The 22,697-nt window shown below is 47.0% G+C and overlaps 1 protein-coding gene across 4 annotated transcripts in view; it reads left to right on the top strand.

Moving 5' to 3' along the window:
* Positions 1-22,354, top strand: part of EPHB2 (EPH receptor B2) — a 98,084-nt gene extending 75,730 nt beyond the window's left edge. Inside the window, exons 6-16 of one of the 4 annotated variants that reach the window (XM_015296838.4) lie at positions 5,222-5,346; positions 9,502-9,664; positions 10,281-10,389; positions 10,735-10,799; positions 13,176-13,298; positions 13,593-13,840; positions 14,705-14,920; positions 15,984-16,133; positions 17,436-17,629; positions 17,920-18,075; positions 21,185-22,354. In XM_015296838.4, the coding sequence (XP_015152324.1) occupies positions 5,222-5,346; positions 9,502-9,664; positions 10,281-10,389; positions 10,735-10,799; positions 13,176-13,298; positions 13,593-13,840; positions 14,705-14,920; positions 15,984-16,133; positions 17,436-17,629; positions 17,920-18,075; positions 21,185-21,293 (1,658 nt within the window). In that variant the 3' untranslated portion in view covers positions 21,294-22,354. Of the gene's footprint in view, positions 1-5,221; positions 5,347-9,501; positions 9,665-10,280; positions 10,390-10,731; positions 10,848-13,175; positions 13,299-13,592; positions 13,841-14,704; positions 14,921-15,983; positions 16,134-17,435; positions 17,630-17,919; positions 18,076-21,184 lie in introns of all 4 variants that reach the window. The other 3 variants (XM_015296837.4, NM_206951.4, XM_015296836.4) reach the window with 3 other exon arrangements.
* The last annotated feature ends 343 nt before the right edge of the window (positions 22,355-22,697 follow it).

Raw genomic sequence — 22,697 nt, 5'->3', positions numbered from 1 at the left:
AAAGTCAAGGTGATCTTTATTTTAAGGCACCCAGAGCTCCAAAAGTCATGGTCTTGTGTACACTTTAAAGGTGAGATTGTGCTCCCTTCATTGGGGTTGCCATTGAGAAAGGCAGTAGAATAAAAAATCCTATTGCAGAGCACCTCATAGAGAGCAGATCTCAGTCTTATGGCTGTGCCCTCCTTTCCCTCAGCATAATATAAAGAACAAGAAGAAAACTGAAGGTACACAACACAAAGGGAGCACCAGCCCTGCCAAAGCCTTGCAGGAACTGGGCTGACTTGGAGAAGTGTTGACTTGGTCACACTCCGAGGAATACCAAACCTAAGGGAGGAGGTGCTGCTGACTGTTAATGGCTTAGGAGATCCGTTTTGAGATTTAGATTTGAAAACAAGGTTAGCAAAAGATTGGAAAGGTTTCAGAGGAGGGTTATCAGATTGGTGCATGGGCTGATAAATCTGTGAAACACATAAGAAACTCAGTCTACTTAGGTCATAGAAGATGAAAAGAAAATGTTTTCATGTTTTTTCTGCTTAATTTCATGTGAACTAAACTCACTTTCTTGACTCCTTAGTTTTGCTAGGAAAAGCAGAAAGCATCCAGCAGTTGGAAGCTGAAGTCCATAAATTTCAACCTGAAAGTAAAATGTGCATTTTATAACGTGGCAGGTAACCACAAGGGAAGCCTCCCAGGAGGCTTGATGGGCTCGTCCTAATTTTCAGACTTCAAAGAAAACTGGATGTCTGTCTGTAATATACACACACAGTCAACCACAGATGTTGCAGCTGTGCTGAATCACAGAATCTTTAGGGTTGGAAAAGACCTCTAAGATCACCAAGTCCAACTGGCAGCCCACCCCCACCACGTCACCAACCACATCCCTCAGTGCCACCACGTTCCTTGGACACGTCCAGGGATGGTGACCCCAGCACCTCCTTGGCAGCTGTGCCAATGCATCACCACTCTTTTGGAGAAGTTATTCCCAGTATCCAACCTAAACCCACTGCTTGGCTTCTATCACAAGTCTTGTGTGAATGTTCAGACCTGGGTGTTATAAGAGTATCTTTTCCCAGTTTTTTTGTAAATTGATGTGTTCCTTTGCAATCTCATCAAACTGCCCTGGGTTTTGTGGTCAGCGTGACCTTCTTCTAGGAATTGCTGCACTTAGAAAGTGCTTCAGTCTTCTGGGAAAGTACACATTTCTTTCATTCAGGTCTTCTCCCCTTTCCTTCTCTCCATTAGAGCCTGTTTAAGATGCCCTTTGAGGCTGGTGGGTCTGGAGCTCTCTGTTTCCTTGCCCATGAAGGTATTAGACTGGATGTCAGGAGGAGACCTGGAATATGCTTTCAAGCAAGGATGTAAACCTTTAAAAAGATATTCATGGTCACCTTAAAGTAGGATCCATTTCCAGAGCAAATAATAATTTGTTTATTATTTGGAAATACATGCTGAGCTCCAGAGGCAGCACGTGGCACAGCCATGCCTCTCTTGTAGCCACTGGAGACCTCATCAGCGATAACCAGGAGCTCAGATGTAGATATCGCCATAGCAGGAGGGAGACTCAGCTGTTTGAGTTTAGGTATCATTATTTGAGCCTCTCAGCAGGAACCAAGAGGGAATGATAGTGCTAGATCCTATGGAGAAATCCAGAGCTATCAGAGATCATAGAATCATTTGAGTTGGAAGGGACCCTTGAAGGCCATCTATTCCATCTCCCCTCCAATGAACGTTACAGCTAGATCAGGTTGCTCAGAGTCTGATCCAGCCCCAGCTTTTCTCTCATGGTCACAGACAAGGTGTTCATCCTACTTCACCCATTGAGTGCAAGCCCAGCATGTGGGGTAGGTGCACTGCGTGCCCAAGAACTGTCTGTTTCTTTAACAGAAATAAGCTCATCAATAAAGTCCAAGATGAGAGGTCCATCAGCAAGCAAACATCCTTCAGCATTCACAGATGAGGAGGCATCTGAGCTTCCTGCTTTGTCTCTTTTCCTCATATGGTCCCTTGAGCTTCAACTGTGCACAAGTAAGGCACCTAAGCTGATTATCTTGGCCAGAAACATTGCCTTGGGAGGTACCAAAGCACTTCCCATTGGTAGGTTTAGTCTACAGCATGGCTGTGGTGAGACAGAAGCTAGAAGGAGGCCTTTCCTTGCCCATTCCCCTTTTGCTAATGAGTATGTGAGTACTCATGCAGAATGTCTTCTAGACTGACCTTGACAGTGTCAAGATGCTCCGTATGCATGAAGCATTGTCTTCTGCCCTGAGCAGTAATGGGTGCCCCATCCTGGATGTGCCCAAGGCCAGGCTGGATGGAGCCCTGGGCAGCCTGATCTGGTGAGGGGCAACCAGCCCACGGCAGGGATTGGAAATGGATCATATCTAAGGGCTCTTCCAACCTGAGCCATGCTGTGATTCTCTGCTGTTGAAGCTCCTCCCCTGTTTGTACAGAAGTTAAGTACTCAGTGAGCTGAGCATCACTGTATCTGTGGTGCTTCTCTTGCCAGAGCAAGTGATTTCCTCCCCAGCAGGTGTTTGACTTGTCATGGGAAGTGGTCAGTCAGGGGTCTGGCTGTGCTCAGTGCTGTGTGGCAGAACAGACCCGTGGGGTGACAGCCATGGAAGCATCCCTTGCATTCCTCCCATGCTTCTGCACAACGTCACAACGTGAGAGATTTTGCTGCCTCTCCTCTCCATGCGCTGCAGGTTTTGTTACAGCAGGAGACAGGTCATCTGCCTTTTTACATCAGGGGATTTTCATTAAGCTTGTTTTACACTCCAGCAGTAGTTTTGGCATGGTTTATTTCTCCAGCCACGGCGCTCCTCTAAGAGGAATCCAAAGAATCTGAGGCCGTACCAGATAACGAGGATGTAGAAAAGTGTCTTTCAAGGGCTTAAATCATTCATTTTACCTTGAAATAGTGTGGGGCTCGAGCGTTTCAGTCAAGAAAAAGCATCCACATCAACAGTAATTCAAACCTCTTCCATGAGCAAGGGAGGAACCAGTGGCAAAGGGAGTGTCGTTGGTGCTGGGCGCTGACCTGGAAATGGTCACCAAAGCTGACTTTCTTTTGTCACGAAGCAACAAAGAGGAATCACTGCTCATGGAACAAGGTGACCGGTCCCACAGTGCCAGGTTAAGTGCTGCCATCGGATCTTTGGCACTCACGGCCCAGCTGTGCTCTGGATAGTCCCGCAAAGAGCTTTGCACAAAGCAAGCTGAAAGAACAAAGGCTTCATTTTTTCATCTCTTTTTCACACTTTGTTGTGTGTTTGCTTTGAAATACTCAACAACCTAACGGAAGCTTATAGCTGGTTCAGACACAGCAGTTCAGGAAAGTCAGCTTAGAGGTTTTGCAGTTTTTGCCATCTTTGCCCAGCGGTGTTCATCGTGTGTCACAAACTGTCCGTCTCTGACAGGTGTTTTCTGTTGTTTGCCACTTCATCATGTCCCGTATCAGCAAAGCTCTCTGCATGGCGTGGTTGAGGCTGGTCACAAAGGTGCTTGATGCTTGTGTTAGAGCTGCATCACACCTTGTGATGAAGTTATCGCTGGGTTGCACTACCCCACATTGTGCTTTTTTCGTCCCTTTCCTTTTTTGCTATTACTCTGCATGCTTTGAATACTTCTGGAAAGGTACTCAGAGAGCCTGTGGGATCTCCGTGCTTGGATGTATTTGGATGTCAGCTGGGCGTGGGCCTTAAGCAAAGTGATGTGACTTTGAAAGTACTCAGCACTGAGCAGCTAGTTGGACTACAACCCTCCAGAGGTCACTTCTGACCTAAATCTTTCTGTGATTTCATTACTGAGCATTTCCCTGATGTGTTCGACAACAAGAGCAGTTACTGAGAATCATGGAACGGGTTGAGTTGGAAGGGACCCTTAAAGGCCATCAGGTCCAACCCCTCTGCAGTGAATAGGGATAGCCACAGCTCCATCAGGTGCTCAGAGCCCCATCCTGGAGTAGTGTTTAGGACTGTGGGGTCAGGTTGCCCAGAGAAATGGTGGATGCCCCATCCCTAGAGACAGACAAGGTCAGGCTGGATGGGGCTCTGATCACTGATGGACCCCATCTGATGGTGTCCCTGTTCATAGCAGGGGGTCTTTAAGGGTCCCTTACAGCTCAGTCCATTCTGTGATTCCAAGAGCACCCACAGGCTGTGTGCTCATCTCAGTCCAAAGCCAGTCCCGCAGGGCCATCTGTGGCTTGGTCTCATCTTCCTTCCAAACCTTTCTCTGCTGAGATAAATGTTCTTGCTTGGAGATGTCAGGTGCCCTGTGATATCTGTGTTGATGAAGAAACAGCAAGTTCTGGCAAGAGCTAGCAGGCTCTGGAAATGTTACCTATGTCTTAGCACCAGCATGAGAAACTGATCCCAGGAGTGTGTAAATATGGGCCCTGAATGTGGAGGACTGGGACAGTAAGGAGGGATCGGGGTTGCTGAGCATTGCCCAGTAGGGTGGCAGATCCTATGGTGGCCCCTGCCTCACCTGCTGTTAGCACAGCTCAGACTGCGGTGTTCCTACCTGGCTATAGGCATCACCAGGGCAGTGCAAGGGGTGGGCAGATGCCCGGGTTGTCTGAGGAGCTGCTGGGAGGTCCCATTGTGCTCAGTGAGACAAGCGGCGTCTGTGGGTGTGCTATTTCCAGGGCATTCTGACTCGGCAGAAGACTCACCATTGTCAGCATGTCAGGTCAGGTTTGTGTTGCATGCTCATGCTGCTGTACACACCTCCCTTGATTGGCATGTGCAACTTGCAGACCCAGCACACCAAGCAGGAGAGAAGCTGCTTGCTTCCTGCATCTGCCTGTTCCTTATAAAGCCTCTCTATGCAAATGTCAAAGTACAAAACCCCCTACTTCCCCATGGCAAGCAAGGAGGATTATATATTGCTGGGCTGGTAGCACTTTTCCAGGAGAACAAGGCTGTGTTTGCTCCAACCCTGGGCTCTTTTTGCCTGGGAATGAATGATCTCTTTCCAGTTTTCTTGCCAAAGATGCTTCCCTACGTGGTTTCTAATTATGTGAGCTGTGAAAACCTTAACTAATGTCTTCAAAAGGCAAAAACCAGGATCTCCAGACCCCTGGAGAGTCCTGCCACTGCTGGAAGCAAATTCAGTAGCTCCGAATAGCAAAAACTCACAGCTGCCTGGCTCCAGCCAGGGGATGTGGTCGTGTCCATGCAAGCACCTGACTGAGGCCTCTCTCTTTCTCTTGCAGCTCCTTCAGCCGTGTCCATAATGCACCAGGTCAGCCGCACTGTGGACAGCATTACCCTCTCGTGGTCTCAACCTGACCAGCCCAATGGAGTCATCCTGGATTATGAGCTGCAATACTATGAGAAGGTACTGCGGGACCTTGGCAGGGATCGGCTGCAAGATTTGGGGAGAGGAGGTGATGCAAAGGGCGTGCACTGGCTACTGCATTTGGCTCATCAGTGTGGGTGGCACTGTCTGTCAACGTTTCGGTGCAAAGTGGTGGTTGCAGCTCAGTGCTTAGGCAGCATAACTGTGTTGGTCTTTCAGGAGGAGCTTCTCCTTTCTTCACCTCTCCTGCTTGCGTCAGGTGGACGCGCTGCAGGGAGAGCTGGGCAGCCAGCAGCCAGGTTCAGGGTTTAATTTTTCCCTTTCCATTAGTAGGGAATGGAAACTGTAGGGTTGTCACATAGCATGTTGTGCCAGGATGGATCATGTTAGCCAACTGTCCAGTCTTCGAGATTTTGCGTCACTGCATTTGCACGAAAGATGAGTTTGCATCTGTGTGCAGCAGCCTCAACCCCTTTCCGTGGGTGTTACACCAGGGGAAAGCTGTTCCAGCTCCCCATGGAGGGAATATGCTGCACTACCAACTTAAGGTGAGGCTGGTGTGAAAGGATCCCGTAGCTCTGACTCTTCCATCCTCACTTCCACGTCCTCCCAGCAGACAAGTGGTGTCCTATGGGTGTGCCAAGGTATGTGAGGACTGCACCTATGTTGGTCCCAGGACATGCCAAGCTCTGCGTGACTGCTGAACTTCATCCATGCTACCCCATGGAGTTGGGGATTGGAGAGCAGGAGATTTCTCCTTCCAGGAATCTGCCCCTTTGCCTAAAAGCTTATAAACTATATGTTAAAAAAAAATTGCAAACTAACTAATTAAAAAGCTTTATGATTAAATGGAACTGAAAATATTTTCCCAGCAGTTGCCGGAAGAAATGATTAATCCCCCCCACTGCCTGCCTGTGACCTATTTTCTCATCACCAAGAGCCAGAGGGAGAACAGGGAGGCGGGAGGAGCTTCTTTGTAGACTGTTAAATAGGTCCTGACCTATATTGCATAAATCACAGCCTTTTATTTGACCCTTGGAGATGATCCCAGAATACATGGCAAGATGGATGAGAAGGTAACAAGATGCATCTGGAAAGCAAGAAGGGTCCTTTCCCCAGGGACACCCAGAATGATCTCAGGCAGTTCATTCTACCAATCTTGTTTTCTCTTAGTCTCATCCTCTTTCCTTTTTCCCTCAGTTTTCTGGGGGAGGCTTGGCTAAAGGGGAAGCTACTCTTCGTGGCCTGTCCTGGCAACCAACAACAAGGTGTTCATCTACTTTCCCCTGCTGTCATAGATTTGGACACAGTCTGTCCCTGATCCCAAGGACAAGCAGTGCAAGCCACACTTGGGCAATACTTTTTATGGCAAAAGGCTTTCAGAAGGCACTAGCACAGGCAGAGAGGACAACCCAAGCTGCCCAAGTGCTGTCACTGCAGCTCTCTCTTCCTGGGCTTTGAACCTCTTGGTACATTTTTTGGTATCTTTTTGGTATCACACTTGATCAGACACCTGACTGGGATTGGAAATGTAATGGTTGGACTGGATGATCTTAGTGGTCTTTTCCAGCCTTAATGACTCTGTGATTCTATGCTTTTGAGATACCATCAGACCCAGTTGCTCAGTGATGTTACCTACCCAGAAGAGTGTGGAGCTGTGGGTCCCACAGATCCATCCCCAAAGTAACCAGAATGACCCTCCTGCCACATCCAAGCATCCCTCCTAATGCATTTGATCCCATGGGGGCTGAGATTCACATTTGTGTTATTATTTGGCATCCAGCCTTGGACTAGCTTTGTACGTGTGACTCTGTTTGCTTCAGGAACCACAACAGATTGCTGCTGTGCAGATGCAGAGAGGAACTGTCTGCCAAATTAAGTTGGTTGACATTTTTCTTTGCTTTTTTTTGGCTGATAAAACATGACTTTTTAGAAACCATTTCTGCAAATCCTTCGGGCGTTTCACAGACTACGCATGTTTCAAGAAACTCTTTGTTGATCAGACTTCAGTTTCAGAATAGATTTGGCTCAGAGGGAGAAGAACCAGATGAGGACACTAAGTGAAGTCTATGAGGAAGTTAGAAGTATGTTATTTTCAAATCCAGAGCAAAATCATCCGGAAAAGCCCTGCAAAAGTGAGGTGGGAGAAACAGCAAAGGAACATAGACTGTAAACCACCTGGACATGCTGGAGAAGCTCAGAAGGGTGAAAGGAGAGGAGTGTTGGAAGGGAACAAGCAAGCTGCTGAAAGGATGATGTCTGAGCCATATGCCGAAGGGAAAGAGTGGATTTATTAAGGGACTTACCAAGCCATTTTTAAGTCTTAGCCCTGTTGGGCTTGAGGGAAAGTGCTACAGAGGTGTGAGGAGAGTGATTAAACTGCAGTCCCCCTCTACCTGATTCCAGCCATGGGTTTGTGGAGACACATAAATGCTCTTCCCTTGCACAAGGGGATTAGAGAGCATAGGTATGAGAATGCCTTCCTCAGTCATCCATTTCCTAGCCTGTAAACCATCTTGTAAGCATATCTGTGGCATTCAACTTAAAATCCTCCAGGATGACAGTGTGGGGATGAGGTACTCTCAAACAGTTGGACAGATGATTTTAAAACAGCTGTGGTGTTAATGCCATCCAAGGGCCTGGGAGGTTTCATCCAAGCCCTTGGGCAGTAAAAATGAAAACACTTCCTGACCTACTTCTCTCCTTGCCTTCCTGGGAAAGATCCAAGGGAGTTCTGAGGCCTTTTTGCACAAACAAGGCAATCAGTTTTCTGTGAGCTCGTTTTTTCTTGATCTTCATTGTCTTTGTATCTGTAATAGAGCTTCTTGAGCACACCGGAACCCCTAAGTCCTTCTCTACAAGGCTGCCCTCTATGAGTTCTTCTCCCACTCTGTACACATATCTGGGATTGCCCCAACCCTATTGCAACACCTTGCACTCTGCCTTGTTGAACCTCATTAGGTTCTTATGGGCCCACTTCTTAAGCCTGTCCAGATCCATTTGGATGGCATCCCTTCCTTATGTGCTATCGACTGCACCGCTCAGCTTGGTGCTGTCAGCAAACTGCTGAGGGTGCTCTTGATCTCACTGCCTGTGTCACTGATAAAGGTGTTAAAGAGTACCACTCCCAAGACAGACCCCCAGGGGACACCACTCATTACTATCCTCCATCTGGATGTGGAACCACTGACTACAACCCTTTGGCTGCAACCATCTAAGCAATTCCTTATCCAGTGAACAGTCAGGCTGAAATACCCTAGACAGATGAGAGCCTATGAGTGTGATGCTTCTTGTAGCTGAAGCAAGAAGGCCTCATCCATAGATTCCCCTTGAGCTGATGGCCTGTAGTAGACCCCAACCACCAGATGTCTTTTTTTAGTCCAGTCCTTAATTCTTCCCCACAAACATAACACGTCTGTGTCTATTCCTCAGGCAGCTCTTCACAATCTATCCATTTCTTAACATGAAGGGAGATTTGCCCATTTCTCCTTCCATTCTAGAAAGCCCTTGATTGTTGAGGTCCAGTTGTGCAAATGGTCCCACCAGTGTTTCCATGATAGCAATTAGGCCATAGTTTTCTAATTGCACCATGGCTTCCAACTTCCTGTTAATTTCCCATTGTGCATACACTGGTGTAGACAGAAACCTCTCTGTTGATACAGCCCAGGATGCAGTTGGCCTTCTGGGCCAGATCTTGCTCTGATCTACCTCATGGTAACATGAAGCAAGAAGAAATCCCTCCCTGCCACCCAATGGAGTTTCACAACTGAAAAGTCCCTCAACCACAGGTCCCACCTGGTGGGGTTATGCAGACTGTAATGTGTGACTTCTTTTTGCCAGTCCCTGTCTAAAATCTCATGAGAAGTGAGGTACCTCTCCTGATTGGTGATCCTGTGCTTGGTGGGCTTGCCAAGCCCCTTGCACTGACTCGAAGGCAGCAGTTCTCAGTGACTCACTTGCAAACTTGCCAGGATTTTTAGCTGATCTGTTCCAACCACTGACCCCGCCAAAGAACCTCACCTGCCAGATGGGAGGTGCTACTGAAAAGGATAAACTGGGTGAATAACCACACAAAAAGGGGCGAGATAGAAATTTGGAATTTCTATACTTCTTAGCATTGCAGTGCCTGATTCTGGTGCAATGTCCAGTGCCTTGACTCTCTTTTCTGACGACAGATGTATGTTTTCTTGGCAGAACCTGAGTGAGTTAAATTCAACAGCAGTGAAGAGCCCCACCAACACTGTGACAGTGCAAAACCTCAAAGCTGGCACCATCTATGTCTTCCAAGTGCGAGCACGTACCGTGGCTGGGTATGGCCGGTATAGTGGCAAGATGTACTTCCAGACCATGACTGAAGGTGAGTCTTCAACTGCCTCTGCATAAACATGAAACAAGGTCTAGAGAGCCTTGAACAAGATGGAGGTGCACTGGTTGCAGTGCTAGTCCCCTTCCTGTTAATCCCATCAAAGGTGTGTTGATAAGTCACACGAATTTATTCAACCTGGCAAGCACTGGAGAGAGATATGGGTACTTGGTATTCCATGCAGGGAATCATTAGTCTAGGCCTACTTCTGCCAAGCTTTTCTGGCATGGGCACCTGCCTGTTCAGTTGGATTTAAAGGAAATGGAATTTATGATGTTCATCTGCAGAGCTGTTGATGACAAATGTGCTTTGGGTCTCTACTTTCTACATTTGTGCAGCTAAATAAAACAAGCCAAGCTAGTTTTCTAGCCTTGAGGCCAAGTAGCAAGGCACAGCATGCATCCACAGGACTAAACATTCCCACCCAAAAAGGATAGCTCCATCCAACCTTCCTGCTTGAGAACATCCTCTGTCAGAGCCAACATGAGACATGCTCTGGACATAGCTAACCCAGACAAAAACCACACCAAGAAGCACCATAGCAGTAGCCATGCAAATATAGGCCATCCTTGATCAATCCATGCAGTAACCCATTCCCTCTTCCTTTCAGCCGAGTACCAGACCAGTGTCCAGGAGAAGCTGCCACTCATCATTGGCTCCTCTGCAGCAGGACTGGTGTTTCTCATTGCTGTTGTCGTCATCATTATTGTCTGCAACAGGTAGGTCAGTCTGAGAGCACCACTTGAGGCCCTCTGTACTGGGGCTGTGCAAAGGGATGGCATCTAGAGATGGAGGGTGGCTGGGGTAGAAGTTGGAGAGGGTGGAGATGGGAATGTTAAGTGTTCAGGAGCTGGGACTCAATGAGCAGTCACAGGCATGGGCTGATGGTTGGACTACGTGATCTTAATGGTCTTTCCAGCCTTAATGATTCTATGATCCTTGTGAATCCTTCTAATTTGGGGTAGTCTGTTACTCCATGAAGTGGGGAAAGAGTGCATTTCAGTGCATTTCTCAGCCTCAGCTGACCTGTGCACAGTGCTCAGGACTCTCTTTCTTTCCAGAAGACGGGGCTTTGAACGTGCTGACTCTGAGTACACTGACAAGCTGCAGCACTATACCAGTGGCCACAGTACGTACCGTGGTCCCCCGCCAGGCCTGGGGGTCCGCTCTCTCTTCGGTTTGTGTTCCTGTTCACTCATTCCTTGCGTTGTACGGGGAGGGCTCAGGGTCCTTAACCAGGCAGATTTGTGCATGTGAACACAAGAGGATCCTTGTGCTAGGCAGGGCTCCCAGAAGTATGACCAGATCCTTCTTTAGAAAGCTTCTGTCTAACAAGGCAAAACTTTTCCAGGAAACTACTGGAGAGGTCTGGACTGCATTTTGGCATCTGTCTGCTTGCCCTCCACTTCTTCCCCCCCATCCCTGTTCTTTGCAGGGGAATTGGACTAGATGGCCTTCAGAGGTCCCTTCCAACTCTAAGGATTCTATGATTCTGTGATCACACTGTGCACTGCTGAAGCATGCCTCTGGTTCCCCACACCTTTCCTAGACACTGGCTGTAGCAGCCCTGTGCATTCTGAAAAAGCACATTGCATCCCCTAGAACCAAAGTTTGGCATTCATTGCCTGAATCACCCACTTGTATCATCTAGATCCCCCACCTGTCCTCTATGGTCTCTGCTATGCTTAGTAGAGTTTGTGCTCTCCAAACCTGTGTGCTTTTGGATACCAGCAGTGAAGTTGGCACCCATGCATGCTCAACAAACATCTGCAACATCAAACATAAACCCTTCCACATGCCCCCAAAACCCCATCCTCTCCTGCTGTGCAGCCCCTACCTTGTCTTGCTGCTCCCAACTTGTGGGCAGCAGAGAGATCCTTCCCCAGATTTCTACTTCCTGTGGAGCACTGTCCTCCTGCAGGAGCTCACATGGTGCCTTTGCCATTGACCATCCCACTGCTTCCAGAATCCTAGTAAATATTATCTATCTTACGTTTTTTTTTACAAATATATGGTATGCTATGCATTGTATCTATATGTATTGCAGGTATTTTTGGATCTGTAGAGTTCTATATCTATATATGGAGATTTGGATTGGATATAAGGAAGAAGTTTGTTACAGTGAGGGTGGTGAAGCACAGGCTGGCACAGGTTGCCCAGGGAGGTGATCGTGCCCCATCCCTGGAGACACCCAAGGAGGGGCTCTGAGCACTGATGGAGCTGTGGGTGTCCCTATTCATTGCAGGGGTGACAGACTAGATTTAGGGTCCCTTCCAACTCAAACGATTCTACGTAATAGATATGGTACATAACATGCCCTCTCTTGCAGCCTGTCTCTTTGACATCCTCGTGCACTACGAGGCACTCCCTCACATCCAGCATTCCTGCTTCCAACCTCCCTACGCACCCTGCCTCACCCTCATTCTCCTCACCAGCCCTTGGCTGCACGCCCTCCAAAATGCCTTTTTCCTTCCTAGCTAAAGATCTGTCACTCAACTTCTGCTTTGTTCCAATCTCGGTTGTTATGTACATCATGTTATATTTGCAGTTTTGGGATGTCTGTACTTTGTTCCTTTACAGACACTGGGCTTTAATCTGAAAACTGTCGTGCCTGGAGAATATCAGTAATATTTTGGCACGGGGCTCACTGGTGTTTCTGTTCTTACCTTGGAAACATTTTCCATAAGACAGAGCACTGAACGGTGACTCTATGCCAGAACAGTATTGTGCTGGCTGCATTGCTATAACTTACCACTAAAAATGACACTCTTCAGGAAAGATTATGTAAATGCAGCTCTCAGTTGTTTGTCAGTCCTTGCTGCATGTGTAAACATACATTCTCACTTTCTGCCGGGGTCTGGTGTGCAACATGACAGCTTCAGGCTGGGCTGGCATTAATAGCTGTGCCTTCACAACTGTCGCAATAGGTGAGGTGCCACCAGATACAGACGGACTGATAACAGGCCTGGGGTGCCTTTTAGCCACATCACTCAAGACACCATTCCAAGGCATAGTTCCTACTCTGTTTCCCAGCAGTGATTGCTGTAGAGAGGCTACACTTACGCTTAACAGATTGCTAAGGCATGGGCAGCCTGGAAGTCCTTAGCATTGCAGCAGCTTGCCTATACAGGTCTGACCATCATCCTACATCTGGACCTGGGAGCTGTGGCTCTTTTTCTGTGGTCTCTGTTCTACAAGTACTCCCAATCTGGGGACAGGCCAGAGCCCAGGACTGTGGTATAAAGCTGTCCTAGGCTATAGGTAGCAGTCAGGAGAGCAGGGGACAGACTGGGTTCTCTGTCCTGATTGCATTGCCCCTGGAAGGATCACAGAATCTCTAATAGAGGGGTCAGTCTTACAGCTGTACAGTAGTACCAGGCACCTTGGAGCCACCTCCATGTAGACACACAAAGCCCCACGTGCACACACAAATTTCTCTTGACGTCAACTTTTGGTCACTTCAGTTGTGTCCATCTGTCTGACTCTGTCCTTCACCTTTACACAGTGACTCCAGGGATGAAGATTTATATCGATCCATTTACCTACGAAGATCCCAATGAGGCTGTCAGGGAATTTGCAAAAGAAATTGATATCTCCTGTGTGAAAATCGAGCAGGTGATTGGGGCAGGTAGGTGAACTGGGAATGTTGGCTGGGTCCCACAGTCTTGATGAGGATTTAGCCTTATATGTACTAGGAAAACTAACATGAATAAAGTTTTATACTTAACTACAGCATTCCTGGACTGGCAGGAACATGGTGGTTTCTGGAGCACATCCAGTGTGTCCATAGTGCCCAGTGCTCCTCACCAAAGGATGTGTTCTCCTGGAGTTTGCTGCAGAAGCCCCAAGGAGTGGGGTCTCTCAGGAGTCAGGCAGAGGTCTGGAAGGCCAACGAACCCAACCTATTTCTCTCTGTTCACAGGGGAGTTTGGTGAGGTGTGCAGTGGGCATCTCAAGCTTCCTGGCAAAAGAGAGATCTTTGTGGCCATCAAGACCCTGAAGTCTGGTTACACAGAGAAGCAGAGACGGGACTTCCTGAGTGAAGCCAGCATCATGGGGCAGTTTGACCACCCCAACGTCATCCACCTGGAAGGGGTGGTGACCAAGAGTTCCCCAGTCATGATCATTACAGAGTTCATGGAGAATGGCTCGTTGGACTCCTTCTTGAGGGTATGAAATCCCAGGGTCAGAGGAGGACTGGAGGGGGAGCTTCCTTCTTTGTGCCAGTATAACTTGTCCTTCACTGCCCACTGGGGAAGTCTGTGGTCTCCGGAGAAGTGGTGGCATGAGGGGTCTCGTCTCATGTGTATTCAAGATTGAACCAAGCCTTATTTTTTTAGTACAATTACATAAATCAAAGGTCCAGGTTAAAAGAAAAAGGAAGTTTTCTCAATGCCCTAAAAGTAATTTGTTACTCTTTCACTCTTATGTGTGGCACCTAGGTCAGGTCATCCTGTCCTGGTCATAATGGTATTGGGTGGAGTTGAGCTCCATAAATGGAGCCAGGAGTTGGACTCAGTGATCCTTGTGCTCTCTTCCATCTCAGGGTATTCTGTGATTCTCTGTGTTTGTACACTTGTACTAGAGGAGTGTTGCTCATTGCAGAGCAACTCCTTTACAGACATGGAGGTGAGTTCTGCCAGATCTTTTACACAGCAGGGCTTCAGCTCCAGCTGCTATGTCTAAATATTTACAGGTCTGAGTCTGACATGAATAATATACCATGTGGAATGGATGTTGAATTCACTTGCTTAATAGGAATAGATTACCCCTTCTGAACCCTTCTGTGCAAGGTGGGGCAGTTCTGTCACCTTTGGATGTCAGCAGCCATTGGTAGTGGTGCCTGTAGGGCGTGTGAGGGTGACTTCCAGCTCTTGTGAGCTCTCAGCTCTCCCTTCTCTGTCTTTGAGAGGGAATCTGTGGTGCTGGTGGCATAGCTGTGTCTTGATGTGGTGTAAGCAAAGACTGTTTGCTTGCTCACGGCAGGCTGTGGATTTGCACCTCTCACGTGGATTCTTTCCTTTTTTCCCTAAGCAAAATGATGGGCAGTTCACAGTGATCCAGCTGGTGGGCATGTTGCGTGGCATTGCAGCAGGCATGAAGTACCTGGCTGATATGAACTATGTGCACCGGGACCTGGCTGCCCGCAACATCCTGGTCAACAGCAACCTGGTCTGCAAGGTGTCCGACTTCGGCCTCTCCCGTTTCCTGGAGGATGACACCTCTGATCCCACTTACACCAGCGCACTGGTAAAGCTGCTTTTCCACAGCAGGAGTGATGGGTGGGGAGGAAAGGAGTGAGGGAGAAGTCTCCTGTTGATGTTAAGAATGCTTTTCTCAAGGTGCCAACAATGGGAATAATGTGCCAAGTGGGAAGTATCAATCACATGAATGAAGGAAGGTCTTCTCTTGCAAGTTTGTGCCCAGCTATTCCAGCAGCTGTTGATAGGCCTTATAGCCATACCTATGGAGAAAACTTTCTTGATCAGTAGGAATGCAGCCAGTAGTTTTCCTAGATACCATCTTTTGCAGAGGCAGACAGCATCACCCCACTTCAGTGCCTATGAGATGTGTTCTTGGAAATAATTGTTGATAGAGCTGGGGCATGATCTGTAGGAAATGACCTCTCCCACATCTTTTGGAGCTGCCAATGAGAAGATGTCTAGCACAGCTCTTCATGAATTGTAACAATGGCTGAATACCTAAACCTGAAAGTTTTAATTCTTTTTTATTCTGCTTCTGAGATAGATGACAGTAAAAGGATGGGAGGGAGATTCAAAAGGAATTGGTTTGATTTTTCCCAATTTCACAGTCATTCATTGCCGGCACAATGGACGTTTTGACATGCCAAGGATTACTGTAACTGTAGGCAGGTGGAAAGAGCTGAGCTTGTTTAATATAGTGAAAAGAAGGCTGAGTGGCCTCCTAAAAGTGACCTGTAGTACTTGAAGAGCAGCTAGGAAGAAGTCAGAGCCAAACAGTTTTCATTGGTACCATATGATGTAACAAGGAGCAATAGACAAAATCATAGCCTGGGACATTCAGGTTGAATAATAGGAAAAGCTTGTTCCTCAGGGGCTTGGTGCAACCCTGAGCAGGTCACCAGACAGATGAGGAGAATCATCATCCCTGAAGGTTGCCAGGAGCTGGCTGGACAAAGCCATTCCCATCCTGTTGATAGGGATAGTTGAGAGATCCCTTCCTTCTAGGATTTTATTGGTATATCAGACAAAAGTATTTTGGACACATCTCTTTCAATTGCTCTTTCTTTTTCTGCTGCTATCCTCTCTTAGTTGTTTGTTTTTCCCTGTAGGGTGGAAAGATCCCAATACGGTGGACAGCGCCTGAGGCAATTCAGTACCGAAAATTCACATCAGCCAGCGATGTGTGGAGCTATGGAATAGTCATGTGGGAGGTGATGTCGTACGGCGAGCGGCCTTACTGGGACATGACCAATCAAGATGTGAGTTGTTAAGAAACCGGGATCAGGAACACTGAAATCAAGAGCAGGTTACAAGGCGAAGGCATGGTTATATCTAGACATGGCCTGTGGCATGTCCAGAACCTTCTCTGTCATGGGACAGGTGTACACGGTCAACATCTTTCAGGATTCTTGTTATATTGTCTCTCTGATGAGCTGTCCTTCATGCTCTCTAGGCCTCAGATACCCTCAGGATAAAACATCAAGGTCTTGGATAGACCCTTTGGTCTGGCTTCCTTGTCCCAGCATACCAGTAAAATCTTTACATCAATTCTGTATGCCAAAGAGAATGATGTTAAGTGTTAAGCCCTTCTCAGAAAGGACACTTCCCATTCACATTTGGGTTTCATTATCACTTTAAGTTTCAAGCATTTACTGCAGAGAAATCACTGCCCTTCTCCCTGCCTTAGCATCCTGCTGTGCACTTAGCACTCTGCTGTCCCCCTCCCATGTCACTGTTCTCTCCCTTCTGTTCTGCACCTCTTCCCTTGCAGCTTCCTCCCTCCATCATGGAGCTGGTGGGAATGTCAGAGCCTCTGCCCATCTCCTCAGTGCAGCTTGCTGCATGCTGACTGCTCCCCTGCCTCCCCAGCCTCTTCTCCCCCTTGTTGTGCCGCAGGACATCATGCCCCAGAAGCTGTCACCACTTAATTGCAGCTGATGCTCCCTGCGAATTAGCACATGGCAGATACTTGCTGCAGTTTATCCTTCTGACCCTTGGGTGTGAGAATCCGGGGAGGCAGGGGAAGGGAAAAGGGATGGAGAGTGCAGGCTGTGCCCCCTCGCGGGATGTATCTGCTGGCTGCAAGGCTGGCGGCTCCTTAGGAAATCATTCAGTCAGTGCCAGAGCCAAGTGCTTGATGGGTGTGTGGACTCTTCTCAGTCCTTCCCCAGGAAGATTTCTTAGGTAGCTCACCAGAGGAGATTTCTGTCCTTAGAAGTGTGCGAGACAAATCTGTGGTGGCCATAATCAAGGAGTGAGAACAGACAGAGATTTCGAGATCCTTCTAACAGAGTGCCAGGGAGCTGAGGTTTCCTCCTGAAGAAGATCCCTTCTGCATGTGCTGTTTCCATTGTATGGGGCAGGACCATATACTTTCCCAGGTCCCGTGGTGCAGCAGGAAGACACCACAGAGGCATCAGGCCAAGCCTTCTTCTCACCATGACAGTCACCCTTAGATGCTAAGAAAAGGAACATTAAACGAGTGCCGCTTTGGCCTACTCCTCCATTCAGGGATGAAGATGCTATTGCCACTCTGTTGATTTCTCTTCCTCTTGCTGCAGGTGATAAATGCTATTGAGCAGGACTATCGGCTACCACCCCCTATGGATTGTCCAAATGCCCTGCACCAGCTAATGCTTGACTGCTGGCAGAAGGATCGAAACCACAGACCCAAATTTGGACAGATTGTCAACACTTTAGACAAAATGATCCGAAATCCTAATAGTCTGAAAGCCATGGCACCTCTCTCCTCTGGGTATGCATACTGTCTTACTGTCTTTTGGTTTCTGTTTGCAGAGCTGCTGTTGTTTGTGCCCTGGTGAGCACCATCCTTGCATCTCTCCTGGGTAGCTGTTGTAAAGATCGCTTGTCCTATGTTGTTTGCTCCTGTATAGAGGATCAGTAGAAGGTGTCAAAGTCACTCTTATCCATCTCCTTTGGACTGAGTAATGCTGGTCCAAGTCATTCCAGCTGACGGAGGGTGCAGAAATACATGTGCTTGCTTGCCGTTGCTTGTTGTGATCATTCTCTATTTCTTTGTTTCAGGGTTAACCTCCCTCTACTTGACCGCACAATCCCAGATTATACCAGCTTCAACACTGTGGATGAATGGCTGGATGCCATCAAGATGAGCCAGTACAAGGAGAGCTTTGCCAGTGCTGGCTTCACCACCTTTGATATAGTATCTCAGATGACTGTAGAGTAAGTGCCCAGGTTTCTAGTCCCAAAGCACAAGGAAAGGTCTCAGTAGTTCAACAACTGAACACTAATTGAGTTTATTTTCTTTTCACATTGTTTTATAGGATTTGTTACCTTGTAGACCCACTTCTGATCTGTTGAATTTCTGCAGAACTGTCTCTATTCTGCAGGCAGTCTTGTGTCCAGACTTTGTCTATCTATTGCTTTATATCTGCAGAATTCAGTCTCGTGTTCTCACACTGCATATCCCCACTGTGAAAATGAAAACTGCCATTAGTGTCTCCAAAACCCCTCCGTGGAACAAATGGAGATTTTACAGTGGCATCAGGCACTTTTCCAACCACTGGAGAGCACTTCAGGACTCCTCAGTCCTTCCGCATGTATGGCTTATAGGCAAAGGAGACAAACATGCTACAAAAAAAAAAATTCTGGTTAAGAAAGGACTCTGAAGTCCACATGGTTTCACTTTGTTCTGAATTGTCCTGTATGCACTAAAAACTTTCCTCAGTGGCAAAATTTTAGCAAGTTCTTCAGAGGAAGCAGGCAGCTGAAATCCATTTGTGGTAGTTTTTGAAATCCCTTGGGGCTCACTGGGGCTTTGATGCCTCTCGGGAAAGATTTGTAGTTGGTTGCAGTTAGCTTTAGAAACCCTTGCCAGGAAAGCACCAAGCATTAAAGCCATCTGTAAGTGCTGTGATGTCTCTGTGCCTGGTAACCAGGAAGGTTTCTTGGAATTGATGCCCAATTTCACACTTTAAAACTATCACTCAATCAGAATGCATTCACACAAACAGCCAAACTGATCTTTTTTGGCTTTTTTTTGCTCTTACTTGCTGCCAGGAAATTCACATGGCAATTCTGACTGTTTCAGTGTATCCGTGGTACAGCCCCAGAGCTTTGGGGGTGATTTTGGCACTGTGTAGGCCGTGTTCATACTACAGGAAGAGGGCCCTTAAAATCTGAAGGATAACGAAGAAGAACTTTGACCAAACTGGGACATCAGACCCACACCACAACACAGCCCTGCCAGATTTGGTGGATTCTATGCGATGTATCTGTTGGATACATTGCAGCCAGGCTAATGAAGTCAGCATTTTTCTTGGACGTGCTCAGTGTCCATTAAATGCTACTCTTCCCAGTACCTTACCACATCCCTTACAATATCTTCCAAATCCTCTCCGTGTGCCTTCATTGTTACCACAAGGGTACCCTCAGCTCATCCTCGTGTCCCCATCACTTTTGACAAACCTCCTTTCCACATTTCTCACCTGGTTGGGTAGACAGAAAAATAGAGGTGATAGTCCAAGTCCTTTATCCTTGGAGAAACATAATACAGCATTACTTGAGACCACCTTCTAAGGATTGCTGGTCTTTGCAGAAGTACCTAATTGTATCAATGGAACTGAGCTGCCATAAGACCCTCTTTTCTTGAAATTGGGGTAGCCAGCAAAGTTTAAATGTTTACCGAAGACAACTTCAGTGTACCAAATGCGGGTGGTTTCAGTGCTTGAACCCACTTGAATGTGAACCTGACGAGGTTGAACAAGGCCAAGGGTGAGGTGTTGCACCTGGGTCAGGGCAGTCCCAAATACGAGTGCAGACTTGAGAGCATCCCTGTGGAGAAGGACTTGGGGGTCCTGATGGATGAAAAGCTGGACATGAGCCAGAGTAAAGACTGGTTTTTATTCCTAATCAGAGTAAAAGCAAAAATCAAATTGCCAGACTCTTCCAACGGGCAATGTACCTTTTTCTTAGCTCAGTATATTTGGCAGCACAGAGAAGGGAGTGGAAAGCAGCAAGGCAGGCAGTCACTGTAAGGACACTGTCCTGGTGCCAGAGTTGTGTAGTGCAGAAACAGGTTTCCAGTTGCTTTGCTGAGCAGAAATTTGAATGGCAGCAAAGCTGTGGCTTGGGTACTCAGTCTCCCACCATTTTTACAGACTGAAGGTTGCTTCGACAGTGGTCTGCAACCAGAACATGTAGATCTGTGACACAGATCCATCCTCAGCTTTCCTTTTTTGTGCTCCTTTTGTTTGACCACAGAGACAAGGTGTAGAGCAAGCACTGAAGCAAACACCAGCTAATTTGCCACTTGTTCTAAAGGATTTTCTTCCACATTTCCTTGAAGTTTCCGTTTGCTCTGCCTTGCCCATTGATGCCCACTCTTAAAATTCTGTTCCTAACACCGAGGGAAAGAGAAAAGGCAACTGAAAATCCTTACGAATCTTACGAATGCCATCCATTCTCTGATCAGAAGATTCATGACTGAAATTTATCCACCAGCAGGGAGATGAGTAGCAAACTCAGCTGGAGTGATCACAGATAGCACTAATGCAGACTAACACTCATGCTCTTGGTGTGAGCTTTATCTTCCCCAGATGCCTAATATCCATCAAAAACAGCAGCAGTGCAAAAATTAGATTGCCACGCTTCAGCAAAGAGGATAAGTAGCAAAAGTTAATCACTTCATGGCCTCATCAGAACAGTGTGATAGATGTGGTACTTAGGGACATGGTTTAGTGGGCAGTATTGGTGTCAGGTGGGTGGTTGGACTGGATGATCTTAGAGGCCTTTTCCAACCTGAATGATTCTGTGAGTCTGTGATAATGAAAGAGTAACAAATGCACTCATCATCTTCACAGAGGGAGTAACATTTGTGTATCACCTCCTGTCCGTCCATCTCCAAGGATGGAAAAGAAGGTTTCTAATTCCTATTTCATAAAACAGGAGAGAGAATCCAGACTTTCAAGAATCCAAACAATACAAGGATAGAAAGCCTAAAACTTTCCAAAGACCAGTTCACTTAAAAGCAGTGAGCAAAGCATTGCACTGGCACTCAGTATTGAGGTTTCCAGTACTTTGGGGGTGCTGCAGTTATGTTGAATGCAAAGACTGAGAGGTTCAACCAGGAGAAGAAAAGTCAGAGGAGTGGAGGTTTCACCTAGCTCTCATTCATCCATTGCATTTGTGGAATAAGTGCTACAGATATAGTCTGGCGACAGCAGCTCCCAGCATAGCACACTCCAAGGGGATGCTCATGCATAGCCTTGTTCTGATGTACTTTCTCATCTTTGCTGATGTTTATGTGGTGTTTGTTTCCTTCCTCCCAAAGGGACATTCTACGAGTTGGGGTCACTTTAGCAGGACACCAGAAGAAAATTCTGAACAGTATCCAGGTGATGAGAGCACAGATGAACCAAATTCAGTCTGTGGAGGTTTGATAGCAACACGTCCTCGTGCTCCACTTCCTTGAGGCCCTGCTCCCCTCTGCCCCTGTGTGTCTGAGCTCCAGTTCTTGAGTGTTCTGCGTGGATCAGAGACAGGCAGCTGCTCTGAGGATCATGGCAACAGGAAGAAATGCCCTATCATCGACAACAAGAAGTCACCAAGAGGTGAAACAATGGAAAACAATGGAAAAAGGGAACAAGTAAAGACAGCTATTTTGAAAACAAAACAGTGAATTATTTTTAAATAATAATAAAGCAATTGCAGTCTTGAAAAGGGCTCCAAGACCAATGGGAGTCTCCAAAGGAAGAGAATAGAGCAGCTTCATCTATTTCCTCTTGCACAAGGGTTGCTGCAGCTGGGCCCAGACACTTCTGGAGTAACGAGACTTTTCAAGAAGATGAATGCAAAGAATGGTCACAAGAAGCACTTCTCTTTCTCACATGGGATGGCAGCTCTGGGAATGCCCGGCAGTCCTTCCTGAAAGCCCTGTTGGCAAATCGAAGAGGAGAGCCGAAGCTCTTTGGTGCTGTGGAACCAAGTGCATCTCAGAAATTGTTGGACTTCTACAAAAGCTGAAGACATTCTTTTTTTTTAAACAAGTAAACTGATACTAGAAGAGGCTGTTTCCGTCAAATGAGAAGGAATCTGTAACACTGGGGCGGGGGGTGGGGAATGGGGGAAATCAGTCCTTTTTACATCTCTTTATTTTCTCTTGTCATGGAACAGTTTTGTGAGTGACAGTTTCCTAAGGGTCCGTCCATCCACCCTCCAATGGCATCATTGTTTCATACATATCATATGCACAAGACTTATAGTGATGTCCTCACTCGATGCCAATGATCTTTCCCCAGAAGACTTCCCAAGTACAGTATGTAGTAGATTTTGATTACAAATGCTGACGTGTACCTTTATTTTTCGGTTGTCGTTGTTGGGAGATTCGTCCTTTTACCTTGCTTTGTTAACACCAATTTGTGAGTTTGGGGTTGGAATTTTTTTGGTCGATTGGGGTTGTTTTTTTGTTTTTTTTTTTTTTAACGAAAAGGAAACGACATTTCCAAGCATAATATCATTCAAGAACTTAAATCCTTTCCTTGCGGAAGGAAAAACTGCTTATTGACAATATGCCAGGAGAAAAAGTTTTTTATATGCACATTTCCTCATGTTTGCTTGTTTGTTATTTTGCAATTAGTTTCGACCTGACAGGTGTTTCCAGCCTTTGGGTTTCCTGTTGTCTGCCGAGATGAAATGATTGCCTGCTCAGTTCAGGGTTGTTGGTGCAGTGATGAGCAGTACTGTGGAAGGGTTCTTGGTTTTGTTTTGTGGAGGGAGGGAAAGATGGGAGGGTAGTTGTGTTCTGAGTGGGAATGATGGCTGTTAGAGCCCCTTGGAGATGTCTG

Source organism: Gallus gallus, chromosome 21, assembly GCF_016699485.2.
Source record: "Gallus gallus isolate bGalGal1 chromosome 21, bGalGal1.mat.broiler.GRCg7b, whole genome shotgun sequence".
In the NCBI taxonomy this organism is placed as follows: domain Eukaryota; kingdom Metazoa; phylum Chordata; class Aves; order Galliformes; family Phasianidae; genus Gallus; species Gallus gallus.
Note: the sequence above shows the minus strand (reverse complement) of the source record. Positions and strands in the feature narration are given on the sequence as shown.